The 24871-nt window shown below is 46.0% G+C and overlaps 1 protein-coding gene across 2 annotated transcripts; it reads right to left on the bottom strand.

Annotated features, from left to right (window-relative positions):
- Nucleotides 1-3266: 3266 nt before the first annotated feature.
- On the bottom strand, nt 3267-8970 carry LOC119275172 (protein LOW PSII ACCUMULATION 1, chloroplastic-like). Of its 2 annotated transcripts, XM_037555975.1 has the most exons (9): nt 8648-8968; nt 7804-7907; nt 7351-7486; nt 6984-7215; nt 5827-5984; nt 5553-5738; nt 5047-5147; nt 3790-3886; nt 3267-3662 (listed from the first exon to the last, which is right to left on the bottom strand). In XM_037555975.1, the coding sequence occupies exons 1-9, from the start codon at nt 8903-8905 to the stop codon at nt 3588-3590; spliced, it is 1347 nt and encodes a 448-aa protein (XP_037411872.1). In that variant the 5' UTR covers nt 8906-8968; the 3' UTR covers nt 3267-3587. The 2 variants fall into 2 exon arrangements, with proteins under 2 accessions (XP_037411872.1, XP_037411873.1); XM_037555976.1 differs by lacking the exons at nt 3267-3662; nt 3790-3886 and adding an exon at nt 4861-4918 and having other exon boundaries at nt 8648-8970.
- Nucleotides 8971-24871: the final 15901 nt, after the last annotated feature.

Here is a 24871-nt window from a genome sequence, read left to right as displayed (position 1 = left end):
TCCTCGGGAGCGCTTTTCTCTATATAAGAACTTGTCCAGGCTTGTCCTTTGCTACAAAAAGGATTCGGCCACCTTGCTGCACCTTATTTACTTTCATTGCTTGTTACTCGTTACAAATTACCTTATCACAAAACTATCTGTTACCGATAATTTCAGTGCTTGCAGAGAAAACCTTACTGAAAACAGTTTGTCATTTCCTTGTGCTCCTCGTTGGGTTCGACACTCTTACTTATCGAAAGGACTATGATAGATCCCCTATACTTTTGGGTCATCAAGGCTCTAGTCGCCAACTGGAACGGTCATCTTCGGTCGTAAGATCAGGCTCATGCAAGGCAATGCAGTCGAGCAGCTCCTGCCAGTCGGTAGTCTCGGCCGGGCCAAAAGGTCTCCAGAACGTGAGTTGCCCCAAGTCAATAAGGGCTGCCGCGAACAGAGATCTGCGGGGCAACCGCTATGGAGAATAGGTCGGGAAAGCGGGCTGCAAGGGGCAAGTCTCGAGTCCATCTATCGAACCAGAACAGTGTGGCAGTGCCGGATCCGACCTCAATCGAGGTCCCGATCCGGAGGACCGGAAGGAGTTGGATGACGGATTGCCAGAACTGGGAGCCCCCAGATCGCTGGCAGAAAGCAAGAGGTTGGCCACGGAGGTATTTCTGTTGAATGATGCGAAGCCACAGTCCACCATCTCCGTTGGCAATCTGCCAAAGCCACTGAGTCGGGAGGGTAGTGTTCATGCATTTGGATGACATGATCCCGAGACCGCCCTGATCGCGAGGCTTGCAGATATTTGACCACCTAACCATGTGGTACTTCTGCTTATCACCCTCACCGGCCTAGAAGAAGTGCCCCTGGACTGTGGCGATCTCGTGATGAAGAGTCTCTAGAAGGCTGTAGAAGCTCATGATGAACAAGAGTAGGCTGGAGAGGGACGAGTTAATGAGCACCGTACGGGCCGCTTTCGAGAACCACCGACCCTACCAGGGCTCGATACGGTGCTGAAGCTTCCCCATCGTGGGGCGCAGGTCGGCCACCGTGAGCCTAGAGTCACTAATGGGTATCCCCAGATACGTCGTGGGGAAGCTCCCAAGATGGCAGTTAAGTCGATCTGCAATGCTCTGGCGGTTATCTTGGGAGTAGCCCAAGACCATCATGTCGCTCTTTTCGAAGTTGACCCTAAGGCCAGACATCTGCTGGAAGCATAGCAGAAGGAACTTGAGGTTCAAAATATCGCTCGCCGAGCCTTCCACCATGATGATGGTGTCATCCGCATATTGGAGAAGGGAGATCTCGTTCCCTTCAACAAGATGCGGGAATATACCCTTAATGTGGCCCACAGCCTTGGCCTTATCAAGGATGGCAGCCAGAGCATCGACCACTATGTTAAACAGGAACCGGGAGAAGGGGTCGCCCTGGCGTACCCCACAGAAAGTGGGGAAGAATGGTCCGATCTCCCCATTAATGTTCACCGCGGTCCGACCCGAGGATACCATCTGCATCACCCTGGTCACCCAACGATCGTCGAAACCCTTACGGAGAAGACATTCCCGAAGGAAAGACCAGCTAATCGTGTCATAGGCCTTGTGGAAGTCCAGTTTTAGGAAGATTGCCTTGAGGTGTTTGGTGTGAACCTCATGGAGTGCTTCGTGGAACACCAGGACTCCGTCAAGGATATAATGGCCCTGGATGAAGGCCGATTGATCAGGGTGAGTGATCCGGTCGGCAATAGGGGCCACCCTAATGGCGTACCCCTTCGCGAGGATGCGGAAGATGATGTTAATCACCGTAATCGGTCAGAATTGGCGGATATCTGAGGCCCCGGTCACTTTGGGGATGAGGGTGATTACGCCAAAGATGAGCCGGGCGAGGTCGATGGACCCGACCAAGAACTCGTCAAATAGGGCCATCACCTAAGGTTTGATCACCTCCTAGAAAGTCTGGAAGAACTTCACTGGGAGCCCATCTGGGCCGGGAGCCGAGGATGGATTCATGCCCTTAATTGCCGCCCAAACTTCCGCCTCAGAGAACGGTGTCGTGAGGGCCGCGTTGTCCGCAGGCGAAACGCAACTGTGGGCAGGCCAAATGTCTTGCACAAGGGCAAGACCTCCCCGAGGGGAGGCAGAGAATAGGTCTCTGTAGAAGCCGTCAACATGAGCCCGGATGTCCTCGGGCCGCTGCAGGAGGGTCGCTCCGTCCCAAAGGAGAGGGATGGAGTTCCGGCGTCGGCGACATTTAGCGATGGCCTGAAAGTAGGCGGTATTGGCGTCCCCTTTGAGGATCCAATTCTGAGTACCCCGCAAACGCCAGTAGGCTTCCTCGTCTGTGTAGATGACCGTGAGCTGGTCTTCCAAGTCGTATCTAAGCATCCATTCTCGGCAGAGAGACCAGCGGCGTCAACCCGCAGGTCAAGAGCCTAGATGTCTGCAAGGAGGAATTTTTTCCGCTCCCGGATGTCCCGGCCAACGTTTGCACCCTAACCCTTCATGAATTGCCGTGACCGCTTGGCACAGAAGTGCCAGTTGTCAACGGCCGACAGGGATCGATGGGGGGCCTCACGCGCCTCGCGCCACCGTGCACCCACCGCGGCGGAAAACCCAGGCTGGCGCAGCCAAAAGGTTTCGAAGCGGAATCGGGGCGGTAGGGGAGGACGCTCATTCTCCGAAGAGAAGAGTAGGGGGACGTGATCTGAGCCAATCCGCGTAATCGCCCGGAGCGAAGCTAGGGGGCAACGAATGTCCCACTCAGGGGAGGCGAAGACCCTATCGAGAACGGAGCGAGTCGGCTCCACTTATCGATTTGTCCAAGTAAACCTGGCCCCGACTCGATTGAGCTCGTGAAGCCCCATGTCAGCAATGCAGTCATTGAACATCTGCATCCAAGGGAAGTTCACCAAATTATGAACATCTGCATCCAAGGGAAGTTCACCAAATTATTGCTCTTGTCTTCCTCCGACTGGATGAGGTTGAAATCACCTCCTACCACAACCGGTAGCTGGGCGACCGCCACCTTTGTGCAGAGCTCACCGAGGAAGGACTCTGAGCGGCGATGGTCAGCCAGGCCATAAACCGCAATGGTCAACTTATATACTCGTGTATGAAGTTTCACGAAGAAATGACGTCATGGTATTCCTAGCAAAAAAATGACAAAATAAAAGCTATACTCGAATGTTTGACTGAATAGTAAGGTCAAATTTCTTCATTGTATGAAACTTCACACATGAGTAGAATGGTCAATCAAATTTGATACCCCAAAAATTCAGAAATTTTGGATAATCATGTTCACCTTTGTATTTTTGCTTGGGACCTTTCATCTTTTACAAAAAAAACAGACCCAATTATTGGTTTGTTAATATATCCTCTGCTGTAATTACAATGTTGTGTACATTTTCTCATCTGGCACACAAGGACCTCACTTCTTAGAGAAATAAGGCCTCCACATCAATTTTTTTGCGTAGCAAAGAGAACTGAAAAGAAGCTACACCGAAATCTTACTAAACAAGATGTTCAATCCCTGTGCAACGAAATAGTGTCCCGGTCTTCACAAAGATGAAGGGCATGAAGAAGAAAACTAAACCCGTATACACATCTTTTTCATCGTTCAAGTTTGCTGAGCAAATCTTCAAGACGTGGCAATTCCTTCAAAATGTCGTTCCAGTTTGGCATGCCCTGCAAAAAAAGAAAACAATCAATCGTAACTTTTACCGTTAATCTTAACTTTAGTTAGATTTTAGTTCATTCATTCTAGTATCAATAGGATTAACTCCAACCAAATAAACCCAAAGAAAAGAATTACTCTTCCAGATCTTCTCACACGACCATCAAGACGGAGAATTATGTAGACATCTTCACCAGGAGTGACACCTTCCGATTCTTGCTGGTCACGTATCAAACTGGTCCACAAGCAAGTAGATGTCATGTAAACCTCAAAGGTAACAAACTGATGCCACCAAAATTTTAGGAAGTGAGTTTTTGTGTTGCTACAAGCCTACAACTACAACCATGCTAACACCATTAGAAAAGGTGTAGTATAGGACACAAAAAAGGCGTTAAGCTGGTAAATCTGCAAATCTGGAGAGCGAATGTATATTACAACAAAGACAAGCTCTAACTTGACAGATGTTCATACACAACTACAAATGTTACAGTAACTAGATAATGGCCCATGCATTGCAGCGGAGGCACAAATATTTTACCAGGGATCTCATGATTTTTTAACTTTGTTTTATTATACCATAGTATGTGATCGGATTTATTAATTAAGTATTTCCTTTTAAACAATCTTTGTTTTTATATACCAAAAATTGAAGGTGCATTTATAATGCTAAGATTGAACAGGAACTCATGCATTTTCTCGCTCCCCTTCAAAGTAGAATCCTGACTCCACCACTATTTTTAATCATGTTTTTTATTATATTTAACTTGAAGTATGCAAATATAATTAATATTTATATAAATATAGGAAAATGGTTATGTACTCCTGGGAGTATGTACTCTTGCTCCTCATATACCACACACACACATATATACATAAAATGTCTCATAATACAGGCCCAACCTTGTGAATGCATGGGTTCACGACTAGTGCATGTAATTTATGTTGTTCTCTTATGTTGAAATGGTAAGAACATGCAAAATTATTCTACAGTTGCTTAAACAACAACAACAAAGCCTTTAGTCCCAAACAAGTTGGGGTAGGCTAGAGGTGAAACCCATAAGATCTCGCAACCAACTCATGGCTCTGGCACATGGATAGCAAGCTTCAACAAACCCTTGTCCATAGCTAGTTCTTTGGTGATACTCCAATCCTTCAGGTCTTTCTTAACGGACTCCTCCCATGTCAAATTCGGTCTACCCCGCCCTCTCTTGACATTCTCCGCACACTTTAGCCGTCCGCTATGCACTGGAGCTTCTGGAGGCCTGCGCTGAATATGCCCAAACCATCTCAGACGATGTTGGACAAGCTTCTCTTCAATTGGTGCTACCCCAACTATATCGCGTATATCAACATAATACAGATTATGCAGTACAGGACGAAGGAAAGAAAATTCACCTTTCCCATTGTTCTGGAGAGACAATATCAGCTTTAAATCGAACCTCAGCTCTGAGTCGTGATTTTGCCGCAATAGATTCAGTACGTTTTTCAAAGTCACCCTGCCCAAAAAAAAAGTTGCATTGTACTATCAAAAAGATAAAGGTGCTCGAGTATATGTGGATCGCCCAACCTTCTCAACAGTTCAGACTTTTTGTTCTACCGTTTGGTGCATGAAACTTAATATGGTTTTAGAAGCCAAGAGGTTTTGGGTTCAAGTCTCGGCTTTCGCAGTTAAAATAAAAAAAATGCTTGCCCTCTTTTTGTCCACTTTTAGGCCTTTTTGAGCCACACGTGAGAGGGGTTGAAGTATGTGGATAGCCCGACCTTCACCACCTGTTTGTATTCTTGATTCTACTGGTTGGTGCATGAAACTGAATAAAAGGTACCAAGTTTTCCGTATGAAAATACAAACTAAGAAGCATGTGAGAGTTTTTGGATTAGTAGATATGTAAGAATGGTCTAACCCCAATTGAAGGAGCTGATGCAGCAGATCTTGTAGTACCAAAGCCTTTTGGTTTGCCTTGGACTTTTAGTGAAGCACCAAAGATCACAGGAATTAGAAGAACGCCTCGTTTGAGCAGTTCAGTTCGGTACCTCTCAGCTCTTTGCATTGCTTGAGTAACAGATGCCTTTGAACCTGCCAATATAACCTACAATACTACTTAATCCACTGGTCACTTAATGAAAATTTAAAAGAAATGTAGCAAGTTTGAAAGATGCTAAAAGAATTATACTAACTGGCCTAGAAATGTCCCGGAGTTGCACAAGTTCAGTTATGCGATTGGTTGACAGACGCACAGGTAACCTTGAAAGGGTTTCATTACGAGAGATATTTGTAATCTGCTCTTCTTCTTTCTTGTTTTCCCAGAAAAATAAAGCCACGAGCACGACAATACCTGCAGAGTGCTGTTCCAGAGATTGATTATTTTTGAAGTTTAACAAACAACATAAATAAGAATTATTTAACAAATGACTGACTTGTAATATAGGAAACAGAAAAACAATAATTGAGCCAAGGAATCTCATTAGTATGAACTTCTACAAGATGCACAACTCAGGGAACGAGGACTGAAATGAAATAGCAGTTGTTCTTTGCATTTTCATATTCCAGTGGTAGCTAGTAAGCATTGATGAATGCTAATACATTTACCAGTAAACAAATACAGAGTTATATAGTGCATTTTTATGTTGAAGCATCTAAGAGTAAATATATAAGATGGTCCCCAAGATATCCTAAAAGGACGCATTGGTGTAGGCGTGTGCCAAGTACCAACCATCAGGAATGAACATAACACTTGGCAAATGCTTTAATATACTGGCGAATCAAATGAAAAGTCAATTACTATATTTGTTTGGAGGTGGAGCATGCAACCTGGCTTCAGTTGGGACACCACACCAACATATAAACTGGCATTCTTATTTCCCCCTTTTGTTTTTGTGATGTAGTCTATTAACTTTTCTTTGCAAGAAGTAAAAAGGTGTTGTGGCACATATTTAAATTTCAACAACTTGAAGTGAATTAGAAGAAAGGAAATAAGTAAGCCTGCCATGAATAGTAACGCTTGCCATGGTTTTTATTCGTTACTTGTCGATATATTTTCGTTACTCATAATGAGTCTGGACTTTAGATTGAAAAAAAAAGTTACTGTAATTTGAAGTATTTCCATACTTTTTGTTTTGGAAATTTTCATGTAGGTTTGATGCCTCGACTGACTAGGTTGACAACACCCTAAATCCAACTAGAACAACAAACAAAGTCATTGCTGATGGTTTTTCTTCTAATGCTACTAGTATGCAACAAGATGAACTGTTGCCATGTAATGAGGGGACAAATTTGTCAGGTGAACACTGCCTAACTCTTTGCAACACCATTCTTTGAAGATGTGTCAGTTTACCTCCAATATTAATGGCAGCATTGCCAGCCGTTTCCAGAAAATCTGGAGCACCATCACCACCTTGAAGTGCAAATATAAGTCTGGGAATGGTAAAGAATGTTGAAATTCCAGCTGCTGCAATGAACGCCACATAAAAGAACTTCCGGACACCACGAAATGGTGCCTGTACTTCACTAATGAGCTTTAGATCTCTTCGGAACCCAGAACCAATATCTTCTCCACCACGTAATGCCTGAAATGAAATTAGAAAATGCAAGGGATCAAATCTCTGACATCGAACTGGTGGGATTAATATGTCAACTATGATTAGAAGATAAATTTCGTATCCAACATATAGCAGAGCAGTGAATTAAGCAAAAAGCCTTACCTCTTCTTGAAGTTCCTTAAATTCTGGTGATGCCCTGAATGGCGCCATGTCTGGATCATTAAGTACTGTACCAAATTTGAGATTGTAATCTCGCAAAGCTATTCTCAAGCAATCTGCAGCTTTTTTGCTTTCTTCCCTGGTCCAAACAGATGCATCACAAAAGGAACATAAAATAAATAAGGAAATAAAAAATGTATAAATTCACCAAAGAACTTAACAATGCCATCAGAGAATCTAAACAGTGGAACATTCATACTATCCAAAATATGCTAACGTCTTGTCTTCTACATATTGTCTAATAGTGAGTTCCAGCAATTTGCTGCCTTGATACATTCAAGTGAAGTGGAGCTGAAAAAGTAGTACTGACAGACACAAAAGTGCTGGTAACAAGCCTAAATGAGTACAACATGTGCATAATGGAAACTCCAGCCATAGTATCATAGGTGCCCTCACCTGTATGCATGGCAGCATGCCTTGTTATAGAACGCTGCTTGGGCTTCGGTAGGATTTGGATTCAGCTCTAGGGCATTGTCAAATTGTTCAAGTGCATCCCTCACCTGTGACATGTACAAAAAAATGAAAAGAGAATACAGAGAATGCTTGAAGATACTCCTGCATTACAACGATTCAAAATGATTCTCTCCAATTAAATCCATGTAAGAGTTTGCTTATACAATCAACCCTAGAAGGAACTCAACTTCAGAAATGTATTTATGGGATCATAAAGTGACCTAGGCATTAATTCAATCACGGTATGAACCTCCATTATTAGCAGAGGATGAATTTTTGATCTTATGCCTGCTCAACACCAAGCTACCAGGCACCACTGGTAGCCGTTTAAGGTGACAGCTCAATACTATGATGATCAGTAGCTTTATAATTATTCTCCTGATGAAGGTAGTTTCCAAACATTTTTTCGTTGAGATAACCAAGAGAAACCCAATTTATACACCCAAACCTGGCATTAACTCACTTAAGATCACCCCAATCATAATGCAATGGATAACATAGAGTGAAACACAATCCTAAGATGGCCTGATTAAGCTCTAGCTAAAAGCTACTAAATCTCTTTCAACAAAAAAAAAATACTAGCTGCTAAATACTTGCACATCTTCACTGTCACTGGAGTAGCTCCTGCATCCAGATTCCAAACTGACACGTACCTATCATCTTGAAGAGCTAATGAATTGCCGTACAGTTACTAGCTGATACTGATACACTTCCTTCGTTTACACAATAAGGATCCCGTGTGACATGAACGTTGGAAAAAATGCGCCTTGGAATCAGCTTCGCTTACCCTGCCCTTGGAGAAGAACTCGAGGCCGAGGTTGACGCACGACTCCGCCGTCGGAGCCGCCTCGGCCTCCTTCTCCGGCGAAGGAGGCGGGGATGGGGGCGACGAGGAGGCGTTGGAGAGAACGACGCTGCTGCGGCGGCGGCAGCGGCGGCGGAGGAGGAGGGGGGCGACGAAGGATAGAGTTTGGAGCGTGGGGTTGGGGATTCCGCCGCCAGCCGAGAGAAGGGAAAGGTGGGGCCGGAGTGCCGCGGCCGCCATTGCGACTACGGAGGGATGGTGAGGTGGTCGTCTTCCACGTTATCCTGCCGACGGTAGTTCTCACTTTTTGTTCTCCGGCAGTAGGGTGTGCACGTGGAGGAGGATTTGTTTTTTTTTAATATCGGAATTTGTTCCTCTTTTTTCTGCGGGAAGGAAGAGTTTATTCATCAACCACGCCACTCCTATCTTTCTTACTTAAATTATAAAAATCCCTTTCATGCTCTTACACTTGACTTTATTTTCTTATAAAACTTCCTATCTACTCCCTCCATATCAAAATATAAGACATTTTTTATTTAGTTTAGCCTTAAAAACATCTAATATTTTGATACAGAGATAGTATTTAACAACCACTAGAAATAAAATTATATCCAGATTCACAGACCACCTAGCGAACACTACAACCTGGACCGCCTTTGCGCACCGTCGTCATCACCCCTCCCTTATCGGAGTCGGGCAAACTTTATTGCAGTTGATAGTCGGAAAAATCATCGTGTTAGGATGTATTTGGTTCGGGAACGAAGTGTAATGGGATGAAATGGTCCCATGGAACGGTTCCGTCTCTATGTTTGGTATAATAATGTAGTGGAATGGAACGGTTACATCTCGTTGTTTGGTTGGTGGAATGGAATGGAATGAAAATTGTTCAAATTGGTGTTTGCTTTTCTCGCAATATATGCAACATTGATAGTATGTTCATAAGCATTTTTTAATTCCAAAATGACATTTTTATTTGTCTTTTCATCATCGAGGAAAACAAGTCAGGTGCCTCCACCAAAGTGAAATATTCCCGGATTCTCCTATCTCGCCTCGCCGGCATCGATGGACATCACACCGATCTGGACATTCACATCTGAACCATATCCAGTTTTGAGGATCAGTGCTTACATTTTTTTTCGAAAAGGGGGCTCCCCGGCCTCTGCATCAAAACGATGCATACGGCCATCTTATTAAAAAAAGGCAAAAGTGCCAACAAGGTTCCACAGTCTCCAGCTAAACCAAAAGGAAAAAAGAGAAATGCAACTCACACAGAGCTCCAAGCGGCTAGATATACAGACTAGCCCAAAACAGATGCCACAACCGGCTGGCTAACAATAGATAGGGAAACTAATTGCCTATCCTATTACATGACCGCCATCCAAACCGGTTGAAGATATCCCGAGCGACCATCTCCCAATGGATAGATCCAGTAACCAAATGCTCCCTGGCCTCCATCGGAGTGAGTAGCGACCATGAACGGATTAGTGCCGTAGCTCGGAAAATAACCTGCAAAAAATGAATCCGTGATGTTCTGTTAAAAACCAAATCATTTCTGCAATTCCAGATAGTCCATAACAAAGCGCAAACTCCAACCCGAATATGTCTTGTGAGAACAGGCCCAACCCCATGAAGCCATGTCCCAAATAAAGCAAAGACAGAAGTCGGTGGAGGAAGATTAAAAGCAATATGAATCGTCCGCCAAAGAACTCTAGCCAACGGGCAATCAAAGAATAAATGCTTAATCGTCTCATCCCGATCACAGAAACTACACCTAGTAGGACCTGTCCAATTGCGTTTAATCAAGTTGTCCTTTGTTAAAATAACTTGTTTATGGACAAACCACATAAACACTTTTATTTTTAAAGGCACCTTGACAGCCCAAACAAACTTAGAAGTTGGAATATCAGTCGAATTAATAACATCAATATACATTGATTTAACTGTAAATACTCCAGATCTAGTCAACTTCCAACGCAATACATCGGGTCGGTGAGAAAGTTGAACCTCCATTAGTCTCCTTACTAGATGAAGCCATTCTTCCCAACGATTGCCCGCTAGCGACCGCCGAAACTGAATATTAAGGGGGATAGATTGGAATATCGTTGCCACGAACACCTCACGTCGTTGAGCAATCCGATATAAAGACGGATATTGAATGGCTAAAGGTGATTCACCAAGCCAAGTATCCTCCCAGAAACGGGTACTTGTACCGTTTCCAATAACAAATCTCGTCCTGTTGAACATAGATTGTTTGACTTTCATTAGTCCTTTCCAGAAAGGCGAATCAGTCGGCCTGACTGCGACCTGGGACAATGTTTTAGTTTGGAGGTACTTGTTACGAAGGATCTGCGCCCACATGGCCTCAGTCCCGGCGGACAACTTCCACAACCACTTACTAAGAAGACATCTGTTCTTGACTTCAAGATTTTCAATACCGAGACCCCCTGTCAGGACCCCGACTCAATGCCACATCGATCTAGCATGTAACACCTCATATCACTTTGCGGCCTCACGCACGGTATTCCCACGGGTGTCGCCTTACCTTTGCCCGGGACCGTTTGCGCCTTTTGGCACACGTATATGACAGTGTCGCTAGCATCCATATGATAAGGAGCCCGGGGCTGACATGGCTAGTCGTAAACCCAAAGTGGCACAGACTTACAGGGACAGGCATCCATGACCCAGCATCGAACGTGTCGGTCATCAGCGAGTGAATCCAGGCTGTAGCACTGGGCTAGCAGGACTCCGGTGAACCGGGCTGTAGCGGGCTAACAGGACTCCGGTATTCATCGCGTGACATTTCTCCGAAGGGACAAACACAGGAACGAAGAAGGACACATGCCGGCCAGCCTAAGTGTTCCGGAGCAGTAGCAAGCTACCATGGCTCGGTGGAACACTAGGAGACATTTCCCGATAAGAGAGGCTACTAAAGATAAACAACTAGATAGTCAGATCCCACACATACCAAGCATTTCAATAACATACACACAATATGCTCGTTATGTGCAAACACAACATGGCATCACAACATAACTCTACGACTCAAGTAATTTATCAATAGGCTCCGAGGAGCGAGATATTACAAACATGGGTCTCATGACCCAACAATCAGAGCATACAAATCAAAGCACAAGCGGAAGCTATCATGTCTGGGTACAGACATCTATAACTGAAAAGGGCTGAGAAGCCTGACTATCTACCAGATCCTGCCGGGGCACAAGATCGTAGCTGAGGTAACAAGCTAAACGTCGAAGTCCACGCGAAACTATTAGTGAGACCGAAGTCTCTCTGCAAAAACATAAAATAGGCAAACGTGAGTACAAATGTACCCAGCAAGACTTACATCAGAACTAACTACATATGCATCATTATCAACAAAGGGGATGGTGGGGTTTAACTGCAGCAAGCCAGCTTTGACTCGGTGGCTATCCTGAACTACGACTGCAAGTAACTCTTTTGAGGTGGCGCACACGAGTCCACATATCCACCATATCAATACACCACTATGGATCCGCTCCCGTCTCCCTACGAGAGCGCCATCCATAGCACTCACGCTTATCTTGCGTATTTTAGAGTATCCACTTTCACTTGTCTATGAACTGATATAAGCAACCCAGAAGTCCTTTTCCGCGGACACGGCTATTCGAATAGATCATATTAACCCTGCAGGGGTGTACTTCTTCACACACGCTCTCACCACTTACCGCCGTTTACACGACATGTACTCGGCAACCTTCAAGCGGAAGCCCAACGTGGGTGTCGGCCACGGCCTACCTAAACACTCAAGTCTCTAGTCCAGGTTTATCGCCTATTCGGGTTCCATCCATGAGGAGATCCGGCCGGAGTTTCGCTCACAGCCCCAAACGATGTGAACAGGGTTCCCGAGACACCAAACGGGCGCCCGATACACCGTGCCACGTGCCTACCGCATCACAGCCCACCCCTACGGTCAGCACTGCCCACGGCCTCCAGCATACTACAAACACCAGAAACTACTTGCAACTCCTGGACAGAGGACAAGGGTGATCAAGAAGCCGAGAGGGTCCATTGGTTTCGGGCCCAATGCGTGGTAGTAGCTGAATCATGGATCACAAACACAGAACTCAGTTCCTGAGGACGGCTGCAATGAGACAACCCACCATGTACTCCTACATGGCCTCTCACCGCTACCTTTACCAAATCGTGTTCACACGCTTAGCTCACACACCGTAGGACATGTTCACACACCTCTGATTCATCCCGGATGAATCAGACCTGACTCAACTCTAAGCAGTAGCAGGCATGACAAACAAGCAAGAATGAGTAGGCACAACAGGGCTCAAACAACTCCTACTCATGCTAGTGGGTTTCATCTATTTACTGTGGCAATGACAGGTCATGCAGAGGATAAAGGGGTTCAGCTACCGCAGCAAGTAACAGATGAATCGGTGTTGTCCTAATGCATTAAAAGAGAGCAGGAGCGAGAGAGTAGGATTGTATCGGAATGAACAAGGGGGTTTTGCTTGCCTGGCACTTCTGAAGATAACATTGAGTCTTCATCAGTGTCAACGATCACATCGTCGGTACAACGTCTACCGAGGGGGAACAACACCGGCAAACACAGAAGAAACACGATCATTGCAATGCACAATATGATGCATGCTATGACATGGCAATATGAATGTGTTTTGGGCTAATGCATCTAGCAACAAGTTAAATGGGGTTGGTTTGAATACAAGATTCAAATTCAAACTCCATATGTGATTATTTAAATGCCATTTATATGATTTGTGCTAAACAGCAGCTATAAGTTGTTCTAACATGCATGAAAATGGTACAGAAGGATTCCTTGAATTTTTCTGATAATTTTTCATATATAATTTATTTCATTTGGAGTTACGGTTAATTTTCTATGAATTTTAGAAGTTTTAGGCATTTTCTGGAATTTCAGAATTAAATTAAATCCAGAAAACATTACTGCGTCAGCATGACGTTGGCATGACGTCAGCAAGTCAACAGGGGCCGGCTCGGGTCAAACCTGACGTGTGGGGTCCACACGTCAGTGACACAGGGGCTAATCCCGCGTTGACTCGGGCTTTGACCCGCTATGGGGCCCGCTGTCAGTGTCACGGGGTTAGTTAGCAGGGTCATTAGCCCCTAACGACGACGCCACGTCAGCACGCCGGAGACCAGCCGACGGCGACCACAGAACACGGCGGGGCACGCCGGACTTGCGCTAGAGGCGTCAGTTTGGCGCGCTGAGGGCACCAGGGGATGGCCCTTGCTCCCGCGCATCCAGAGGACCGAGTGGGAGGTCGTGGGGTCGCCGGAACTCATGCCGGCGACGAGCTTTGGCGGCGATGGTGTTCGGTGGTGCTCGGGCGCGTCGCTACGGTGCATCAGTTAGCAAATGGAGAGGCTGGGCAGCACTTGCTAGACATGGGGAGCACTAAGAGCAGCTCAGTGAGGCCAGGGGAGCACGGAGGCTATGCGTGCAGCAGCAATGGCGGACGGTGGCTTCGGTGCTCGTGGGGAACGGCGCTACGGCACGGAGGGGAGCATGCTGAGTTAGGGGAGAGGGTCAGTGACTCACGGCGATGACGAGGGGACGCTCGGCGAGGTCGGGGACGGTCCGGAGCCGGCGAATTTGACGAAGATGGCCGGCGGTCCCGAGGTTGAAGAAGGCATCGAGGGCGGTGTTGTGGCACGTCCGGGGCCTCGTGGCTCGTTGAGGAGGTAGAGGGAGGACCGGCGGAGCTTCCTGGGGCGTCGGTGAGCCGTGGGGTGGCCGGTAGCCACGGTGGCTCTCGTCGGTGGCGGCGGCTCCGTTCGGTCGTGGGAGGGGAAACAGAGGAGCGAGGGGGAGGGAGATCCAGAGAGCGAGGGAGAAGTGAGAGGGGGTCGGGGCTGCGTGGCGTCGCGGGAGGGACCAGGGAAGGAGGAGGCAGCCAGGCAGGGAGGAGGTGGCCTCCTCGGCCGCGCGCGTGCGAGCACGCAGCTGCTCCCACTGGCAAGAGGAAGACGACAGGGGGGGGAGTAGCGGTGGCGGGCTGGGCCGCGCTGGGCCGGTCCTGTTGGGCCACCAGGTGGGCTTAACAGGTAAGTCCTTCTCTCTTTTATTTCTGTTCTGTTTCTCTTTTCTATTTCTGCAATTTGTTTTTGGATTTGATTCAAAATATCAAATCATTTTATAAAATCCTGGAAATAATTATGGGTGCTTTCTGAATTATTTCAGTGACCCTTAACAATTTCCAACATTTATTTGAACATTTAAATTATTTATAGTATTCAAATGCCCAAAGTCAAATACAATATGGTTTATTCAAAAAAATCCAAAAATGTCTTGGAAAAATATCCATCATCTCTGGATATGGTTTTCACCCTTTTCCAGTGATCATGAACATTTTTGCAAACCAATTTGGGTTCTTTGAAAATATTTTGAAGTTGAACCTATTTGCAATGCTTTGGTGCTAGGGCTTGGTCATCCCCATTTCAAATTTCATACAATTTAAACATGTTGCACACATGAAGCTAGCCTAGAGCATTACCAGAAGCTAGGGATGTGACAACTCACCCCCACTAAACAAGAATCTCGTCTCGAGATTCAAGCGTAGGGTAAGGTGAAGGGGAAACACAAACTAGTATAATCTTCATGATCCAGGTTGCACTTCAAATGAACGTTGATTTGAACACCATCTTTGTCTTGTCGTCTTGCTCTGAGAACTCCAGCTAATCATGACAAGAAGAGGAAAGGAAAACTCTGGAAGGATCGGTCTTCTCGAAGGTCGAACAACTCAGGATTAACCCACGGAATGAGACATAACAACATCTCTCGAGCTGAGAGACGAAGCACACCTCTAGAGGGATGGAGTGGAACAGATGACGAGGGTTCACTAGGTAGACAACAATTTCACGCTTAAGAGGGTGGTGAACGGTTGTCAACGTAGCAAAGAGTTGAGTTTCCATAATACCATAATGATGCACCTTAGGGAAGGTGACTCATAGAAATATCCCCTTAAGTGGCAAAAAGAATTACCTTTGATTCAGAGATCATTGAGACTCTTTAAACCAGCTTAAGGCAAATCATAATCGATCATTTAGAGGGGTTCGGTAGAATGGCATACCCGAACTTGGATGATGTGGATTATCTTGTTGAAGACAACGTAATGGATGATTTTGCTTATCACCGGAAATGGAAGAGAACCATGGTAGAATGGCACATTGGCGGTGCAAGCTGGGAACAAAATGCAAATGCTGGGAATGATTCTAGTAACTGGGGGGAGGCTCAACAATAGAGAGTTATTCCACTATTGGAATGGTTATAGTATTGCCCAGGAAACTGAGAGCACTCCAGTTAGTGTCGATGATAACACGTAGCGCTTGTGCGTGCTCTCAAGAACTTGAGCATTTCCACATTCATCAAGGTTTTACTAATATCCGTGTCAAGGATCCGGTAACACAACTTACTACCATGATGAATGGTGATGGAGGATGCAGATGCAAAGGAAGATAACACCTTCTCAAATTTCACCCTTGGCGGGGCCAAGGAAGTAAAATCTGGATGATCGACCGAGAGACATTTAGCACTCCGCTTCTAATGTTCTCCTTGATGTGCCAGCGTAATCCACCCATAGATATGGTTTGATATCTAGAACATCAAGTAAAAGGTCAGACTTCGGAACACAGAAATCCATAGGGGCAACTAGGGAGTAAACCCTACGAAATCCCTATGGGGAGGTGGCCAACTTCCTCAATCAAGATATTATAATAACAGGTCTTCCGGCTGGGTGGGGCTGGCCACGACATCCACTTTACCAGTTATCGAGGAACCAATATTATAGTTCTTGGGGAAATGTTCCAACCATCATATCTGCCTGAGATTCAGATCTGGTTGGTGTCAGAATATTCCAGACCCATCGAGTCTAGGAAGAAAAATGAAAGTTTGCAACACAAATCGACGAGATGACGTTGCGGGATTCTCGGGAGATGAACTACGATAGCAAGCTCCAAAACATGAGCTGGTTCTGCTACAAACATGTGAACACGCTGTCCCAGACAAACATGACCACGTGGTAGTCTTATAATAAAACACTACCGAGTTCAGGTGGGGGAACCATCATTAATGACATCGAAGTCTCCACGCGTGGAAGTCCAAAGAGTTCACCTTGGACAGACTCCTTTATCTTTGAACAACTCAATCAGTGGCTTGGTGTGCTAGGATATACATATAGAATGGAGGTTGCAAATCTCTAGACCACAGAATACTTCGCACGTATGCATGACTGACTTGGGATGATTCCAGAGGAAGCAAAACTAACTTTCTCAAATCCACGGCGGCAACTTTCACCAAATGCACGTGTATAAGAGGAAGTCACTCCTTTCGTCAAACAAATACTTCATGAGTTAGCATGAAGAAATGCTTTCAAAAGTTTCCAACGCTAGCTTAATGTTCAACAAAATCATGGAGGAGATAAGGATGTTGCCAATGGGCTCAACAACAATTCATCTAGGTTTCCTTTTAAAAGGAATTCCATAGTTAAGTGAACACGGTGATAGCATTGGTCAGACCAAAGATGTAATGGTGTATGCTCGAGGGATCAACCATGAATAAGACAACATTACGAGCATCGTTGGTACTGATTTGATTTGACGATAGCCCACACTCAAATCAAAGGATTGATAAGACAATAGGTCCAGCAACTGATCACAAGGACCAATCGATGAAGATATCATCTTTCTTCAACACACACTACACAAGATTATCCCTTTGGAATGAACTAAGTCAGGAAAGCTTTTATCCTCCAACTCTCCAAGTTGTTGTCTAGCTTAACCAACTAGCTCAGGGTATCCAACACGGATTCTTGGAGAAGGGGTGGTTTACAGGAGTAAACCAACTTGATCACGAACTCAACATAGCGGTCAGGTGACAACCTGGTAATACTTCTGAGAAGATATTCAGAAAATCACGAACCACCGGTATGTTACTAAGCTCGAGAACAATCTCGCTTTTGAGGGCAAGACGATATGATCAAATGAGTGAGGACTTGACAAGATCCTAACTCATCAATCGAAGGGTGCACCGAAATAAGGACTAGGTAGCACGATCAGTCTTAGAAAGATGATTCACAAACCAACACGCTAAGAATGAGGTTATCGTCCATTTAACTACCAAGCAACGAGGTTGCTGGGAGTATTGATTTCACACATCACAATTCATTTGTCGGTATTCCGGTTGCAATAACACAGGAACCGAGGAATGAATAATGATGGCAAAAGTATCACTGTACCAAGAGTTCATAGGATGGTGTGCAATTCCTATAACAATCCCGATATAAAAGATGGTAATACTCCAAGGTAGAACAGAGCAAAAGCTGGATTGGCATTTGATCTGCGGAATACAACTATTTTGACCCAATCCTAGATATGGAAGAGGTACTGGAGTTTGTTTCTCCTAGTCATTCCGCGATAGAATGGCTTGACGGACCACAAAAGTAATAGGCATCGATAAACGAACGCACGCATACTCTTGACTATCAATTAATAGACAAAGATCAGTAGACAACTAAAGAGGGACAACTCAAAGGAACATATAACTTTTTGAGTTGTGGATGCATAGATTAGTATGTCGAATCAGGTTCAACAGGTTTCTTCCGGATAATCCATGCGGAAAGGTAGAACTGGCAGAGTCATAACATAGAATCGAGAACTCATCAAGAGCTCTAGCTGTGATCTTTTGGTTCAAAGAACTTCTGCCATAAACAGTTCATAGTATTTGGAAGAGAGAAAAATACCATGGACCTCGAGGACTAATGCAAAAGTTACTAATATCCTAAAGGAACTAGCAAACCCTATCAACATGAAGTAAGTAGAGTGAATCTCGGGTTCAGAACCCAGGAGTAGAATGCCTACTACTAAGTAGCATCACGGAATGCTTTCGAGAATAAAGGCCAGAATCTCACACTGGGAACACAAAACGTTGCTAGATTACTAGGTGACTCCCTAAATACCTAGGGTCATAATAGTAACTCCAACATAAATGTCAAGGCAATAGAATACCTCAACTCAACAATTAGTGTGATTGAGCTGGCATAAAGGAGCATCGAAACCAGAGGGAAAGGATTTTGCAAATGCATCAGACTATTTAGAAACCTGGAATGACTCAGACAGCATATCGGCTGTAAATGCTCAGAAAAGATTTGAGACATTCACAAAAATGGTGGCATAACCACTCAGAAGCACAATATCAAGGTTTCGAGATCAACAATTAACATACAGAAGTAGTAGGAACTGAAACGAGGCTTAAGTCCAACAATCTATAAGTCTACGGATTAGTAACACGTGATCCTGATAGAAAGAAGAGATAGCCTAGTTCTTAATCCCCGCAGGAAAGATAAGATGACTCAGATCAGAAGGCATAAGGTATAAGGAGTAAAAAGAGCCTTACGTTCCATCCCACAATCAATTCCCCTACATATAACTAAAGAATTTCTAGACTCAACTTCGACCAGTTTGGCTTGGTAATCCTACAGGCAGTCAGGCTCTGATACCAACGCTGTCAGGACCCCGACTCAATGCCACATCGATCTAGCATGTAACACCTCATATCACTTTGCGGCCTCACGCACGGTATTCCCACGGGTGTCGCCTTACCTTTGCCCGGGACCGTTTGCGCCTTTTGGCACACGTATATGACAGTGTCGCTAGCATCCATATGATAAGGAGCCCGGGGCTGACGTGGCTAGTCGTAAACCCAAAGTGGCACAGACTTACAGGGACAGGCATCCATGACCCAGCATCGAACGTGTCGGTCATCAGCGAGTGAATCCAGGCTGTAGCACTAGGCTAGCAGGACTCCGGTGAACCGGGCTGTAGCGGGCTAACAGGACTCCGGTATTCATCGCGTGACATTTCCCCGAAGGGACAGACACAGGAACGAAGAAGGACACATGCCGGCCAGCCTAAGTGTTCCGGAGCAGTAGCAAGCTACCATGGCTCGGTGGAACACTAGGAGACATTTCCCGATAAGAGAGGCTACTAAAGATAAACAACTAGATAGTCAGATCCCACACATACCAAGCATTTCAATAACATACACACAATATGCTCGTTATGTGCAAACACAACATGGCATCACAACATGACTCTACGACTCAAGTAATTTATCAATAGGCTCCGAGGAGCGAGATATTACAAACATGGGTCTCATGACCCAACAATTAGAGCATACAAATCAAAGCACAAGCGGAAGCTATCATGTCTGGGTACAGACATCTATAACTGAAAAGGGCTGAGAAGCCTGACTATGTACCAGATCCTGCCGGGGCACAAGATCGTAGCTGAGGTAACAAGCTAAACGTCGAAGTCCACGCGAAACTATTAGTGAGACCGAAGTCTCTCTGCAAAAACATAAAATAGGCAAACGTGAGTACAAATGTACCCAGCAAGACTTACATCAGAACTAACTACATATGCATCATTATCAACAAAGGGGATGGTGGGGTTTAACTGCAGCAAGCCAGCTTTGACTCGGTGGCTATCCTGAACTACGACTGCAAGTAACTCTTTTGAGGTGGCGCACACGAGTCCACATATCCACCATATCAATACACCACTATGGATCCGCTCCCGTCTCCCTACGAGAGCGCCATCCATAGCACTCACGCTTATCTTGCGTATTTTAGAGTATCCACTTTCACTTGTCTATGAACTGATATAAGCAACCCAGAAGTCCTTTTCCGCGGACACGGCTATTCGAATAGATCATATTAACCCTGCAGGGGTGTACTTCTTCACACACGCTCTCACCACTTACCGCCGTTTACACGACATGTACTCGGCAACCTTCAAGCGGAAGCCCAACGTGGGTGTCGGCCACGGCCTACCTAAACACTCAAGTCTCTAGTCCAGGTTTATCGCCTATTCGGGTTCCATCCATGAGGAGATCCGGCCGGAGTTTCGCTCACAGCCCCAAACGATGTGAACAGGGTTCCCGAGACACCAAACGGACGCCCGGTACACCGTGCCACGTGCCTACCGCATCACAGCCCACCCCTACGGTCAGCGCTGCCCACGGCCTCCAGCATACTACAAACACCAGAAACTACTTGCAACTCCTGGACAGAGGACAAGGGTGATCAAGAAGCCGAGAGGGTCCATTGGTTTCGGGCCCAATGCGTGGTAGTAGCTGAATCATGGATCACAAACACAGAACTCAGTTCCTGAGGACGGCTGCAATGAGACAACCCACCATGTACTCCTACATGGCCTCTCACTGCTACCTTTACCAAATCGTGTTCACACGCTTAGCTCACACACCGTAGGACATGTTCACACACCTCTGATTCATCCCGGATGAATCAGACCTGACTCAACTCTAAGCAGTAGCAGGCATGACAAACAAGCAAGAATGAGTAGGCACAACAGGGCTCAAACAACTCCTACTCATGCTAGTGGGTTTCATCTATTTACTGTGGCAATGACAGGTCATGCAGAGGATAAAGGGGTTCAGCTACCGCAGCAAGTAACAGATGAATCGGTGTTGTCCTAATGCATTAAAAGAGAGCAGGAGCGAGAGAGTAGGATTGTATCGGAATGAACAAGGGGGTTTTGCTTGCCTGGCACTTCTGAAGATAACATTGAGTCTTCATCAGTGTCAACGATCACATCGTCGGTACAACGTCTACCGAGGGGGAACAACACCGGCAAACACAGAAGAAACACGATCATTGCAATGCACAATATGATGCATGCTATGACATGGCAATATGAATGTGTTTTGGGCTAATGCATCTAGCAACAAGTTAAATGGGGTTGGTTTGAATACAAGATTCAAATTCAAACTCCATATGTGATTATTTAAATGCCATTTATATGATTTGTGCTAAACAGCAGCTATAAGTTGTTCTAACATGCATGAAAATGGTACAGATGGATTCCTTGAATTTTTCTGATAATTTTTCATATATAATTTATTTCATTTGGAGTTACGGTTAATTTTCTATGAATTTTAGAAGTTTTAGGCATTTTCTGGAATTTCAGAATTAAATTAAATCCAGAAAACATTACTGCGTCAGCATGACGTTGGCATGACGTCAGCAAGTCAACAGGGGCCGGCTCGGGTCAAACCTGACGTGTGGGGTCCACACGTCAGTGACACAGGGGCTAATCCCGCGTTGACTCGGGCTTTGACCCGCTACGGGGCCCGCTGTCAGTGTCACAGGGTTAGTTAGCAGGGTCATTAGCCCCTAACGACGACGCCACGTCAGCACACCGGAGACCAGCCGACGGCGACCATAGAACACGGCGGGGCACGCCGGACTTGCGCTAGAGGCGTCAGTTTGGCGCGCTGAGGGCACCAGGGGATGGCCCTTGCTCCCGCGCATCCAGAGGACCGAGTGGGAGGTCGTGGGGTCGCCGGAACTCATGCCGGCGGCGAGCTTTGGCGGCGATGGTGTTCGGTGGTGCTCGGGCGCGTCGCTACGGTGCATCAGTGAGCAAATGGAGAGGCTGGGCAGCACCTGCTAGACATGGGGAGCACTAAGAGCAGCTCAGTGAGGCCAGGGGAGCACGGAGGCTATGCGTGCAGCAGCAATGGCGGACGGTGGCTTCGGTGCTCGTGGGGAACAGCGCTACGGCACGGAGGGGAGCATGCTGAGTTAGGGGAGAGGGTCAGTGACTCACGGCGATGACGAGGGGACGCTCGGCGAGGTCGGGGACGGTCCGGAGCCGGCGAATTTGACGAAGATGGCCGGCGGTCCCGAGGTTGAAGAAGGCATCGAGGGCGGTGTCGTGGCACGTCCGGGGCCTCGTGGCTCGTTGAGGAGGTAGAGGGAGGACCGGCGGAGCTTCCTGGGGCGTCGGTGAGCCGTGGGGTGGCCGGTAGCCACGGTGGCTCTCGTCGGTGGCGGCGGCTCCGTTCGGTCGCGGGAGGGGAAACAGAGGAGCGAGGGGGAGGGAGGTCCAGAGAGCGAGGGAGAAGTGAGAGGGGGTCGGGGCTGCGTGGCGTCGCGGGAGGGACCAGGGAAGGAGGAGGCAGCCAGGCAGGGAGGAGGTGGCCTCCTCGGCCGCGCGCGTGCGAGCACGCAGCTGCTCCCACTGGCAAGAGGAAGACGACAGGGGGGGGAGTAGCGGTGGCGGGCTGGGCCGCGCTGGGCCGGTCCTGTTGGGCCACCAGGTGGGCTTCACAGGTAAGTCCTTCTCTCTTTTATTTCTGTTCTGTTTCTCTTTTCTATTTCTGCAATTTGTTTTTGGATTTGATTTAAAATATCAAATCATTTTATAAAATCCTGGAAATAATTATGGGTGCTTTCTGAATTATTTCAGTGACCCTTAACAATTTCCAACATTTATTTGAACATTTAAATTATTTATAGTATTCAAATGCCCAAAGTCAAATACAATATGGTTTATTCAAAAAAATCCAAAAATGTCTTGGAAAAATATCCATCATCTCTGGATATGGTTTTCACCCTTTTCCAGTGATCATGAACATTTTTGCAAACCAATTTGGGTTCTTTGAAAATATTTTGAAGTTGAACCTATTTGCAATGCTTTGGTGCTAGGGCTTGGTCATCCCCATTTCAAATTTCATACAATTTAAACATGTTGCACACATGAAGCTAGCCTAGAGCATTACCAGAAGCTAGGGATGTGACACCCCCTTGGTCTTTCGGTCTACAGATGATGTCCCATTTAGCAAGCCGGTACTTTCTTTTAAGTTCATCACCCTGCCAAAAGAAGCGCGACCGATAGAAGTCCAGTCTTTTCCTAACACCAACTGGGACCTCAAAGAAAGATAAGAGAAACATAGGCATACTCGTGAGCACCGAATTAATCAAAATCAACCGGCCTCCGTATGACATGAGCTTACCCTTCCAACAGCTCAGTTTTTTCTCAAAACGATCCTCGATGCACTTCCATTCTCTGTTTGTTAGCCTACGATGGTGAATCGGGATACCAAGGTAAGAGAAGGGTAAACTCCCCAACTCGCACCCAAACAACTTCCTATAAGACTCCTGGTCGTCTTTGGCTCTACCAAAGCAGAACAATTCGCTCTTATGGAAGTTAATCTTTAACCCGGTTAATTGTTCAAACAGGCATAACACAAGCTTCATATTTCTCGCCCTGGCCAAATCATGCTCCATAAAGATGATTGTATCATCGGCGTACTGAAGGATGGAAACACCTCCCTCCACAAGATGAGGAACCAACCCACCCACTTGACCATTTTCCTTAGCCCGGCCTATCAAAATTGCTAACATATCCACCACAATGTTAAACAGGATAGGGGACATCGGATCTCCTTGTCTTAGGCCTTTATGTGTCTGGAAATAATGACCTATGTCGTCATTCACTTTAATTCCCACACTCCCTTTTTGCGTAAATGATTCGACCTGTCGGCGCCAGGCTTCATCAAAACCTTTCATACGCAATGCCTGTTGGAGGAATGGCCACTTAACTTTATCGTACGCTTTTTCGAAATCCACCTTAAAAATTACTCGATCTAATTTTTTGGAATGGATTTCATGGAGCGTTTCATGAAGGACAACCACCCCTTCAAGGATGTTCCTGTCCGGCATGAAAGCAGTTTGGGATTGCTGCACCACAGATTGTGCAATCTGTGTGAGCCTATTAGTTCTGACCTTGGTGAAGATTTTGAAACTAACATTGAGGAGGCAGATCGGCCTGAACTGCTCAATCCTCGCAGCATCCGTTTTCTTCGGAAGCAAGGTGATAGTTCCAAAATTCAAGTGAAATAATTGAAGCTGTCCAGAGAATAGATCATGAAACATAGGTAGTAAATCCCCCTTAATAATGTGCCAACACTTTTTATAAAACTCAGCCGGGAACCCATCCGGACCGGGAGCCTTATTGTTTTTCATTTGTGCAATAGCCTCAAACACCTCCTTTTCTGAGAACGGGGCAGCCAGGATATCATTATCAGCAGCAGTCAATTGAGGCACGTCCTCAACCCTGGACTCATCGAGGGACACACAATTGGCCTCCGGCGGTCCAAATAGCTGTCTATAGTATTCGGTAATATAGGTTTTGAGATTATCCTGCCCTAGAATAGTACCCTCATCCTGCTCTACCTGAAAGATCCGCTTCTTTCTGTGTTTACCATTAGCAATGAGGTGGAAGAATTGAGTATTCGCGTCCCCTTGGACTACCTTGCGGACCTTGGCACGCAAAGCCCACTTCAATTCTTCTTCGCGGAGAAGTTCTTTC

The sequence above is a fragment of the Triticum dicoccoides genome, chromosome 3B (assembly GCF_002162155.2).
Source record: "Triticum dicoccoides isolate Atlit2015 ecotype Zavitan chromosome 3B, WEW_v2.0, whole genome shotgun sequence".
NCBI classification, from domain to species: Eukaryota; Viridiplantae; Streptophyta; class Magnoliopsida; order Poales; family Poaceae; genus Triticum; species Triticum dicoccoides.
The sequence above is the reverse complement of the archived record's forward strand: the minus strand, read 5'-3'. Positions and strand labels throughout refer to the sequence as shown.

Coding starts and splice junctions, on each gene's coding strand:
- LOC119275172 (XM_037555975.1), bottom strand. CDS start 8,905: ATGGCGGCCGCGGCACTCCGGCCCCACCTTTCCCTTCTCTCGGCTGGC. Junction 5,148..5,552: donor CATCAGCTCCTTCAATTGGG/GTTAGACCATTC, acceptor TTTTTTGGGCAG/GGTGACTTTGAAAAACGTAC. Junction 3,663..3,789: donor GTGTGAGAAGATCTGGAAGA/GTAATTCTTTTC, acceptor CTTTTTTTGCAG/GGCATGCCAAACTGGAACGA.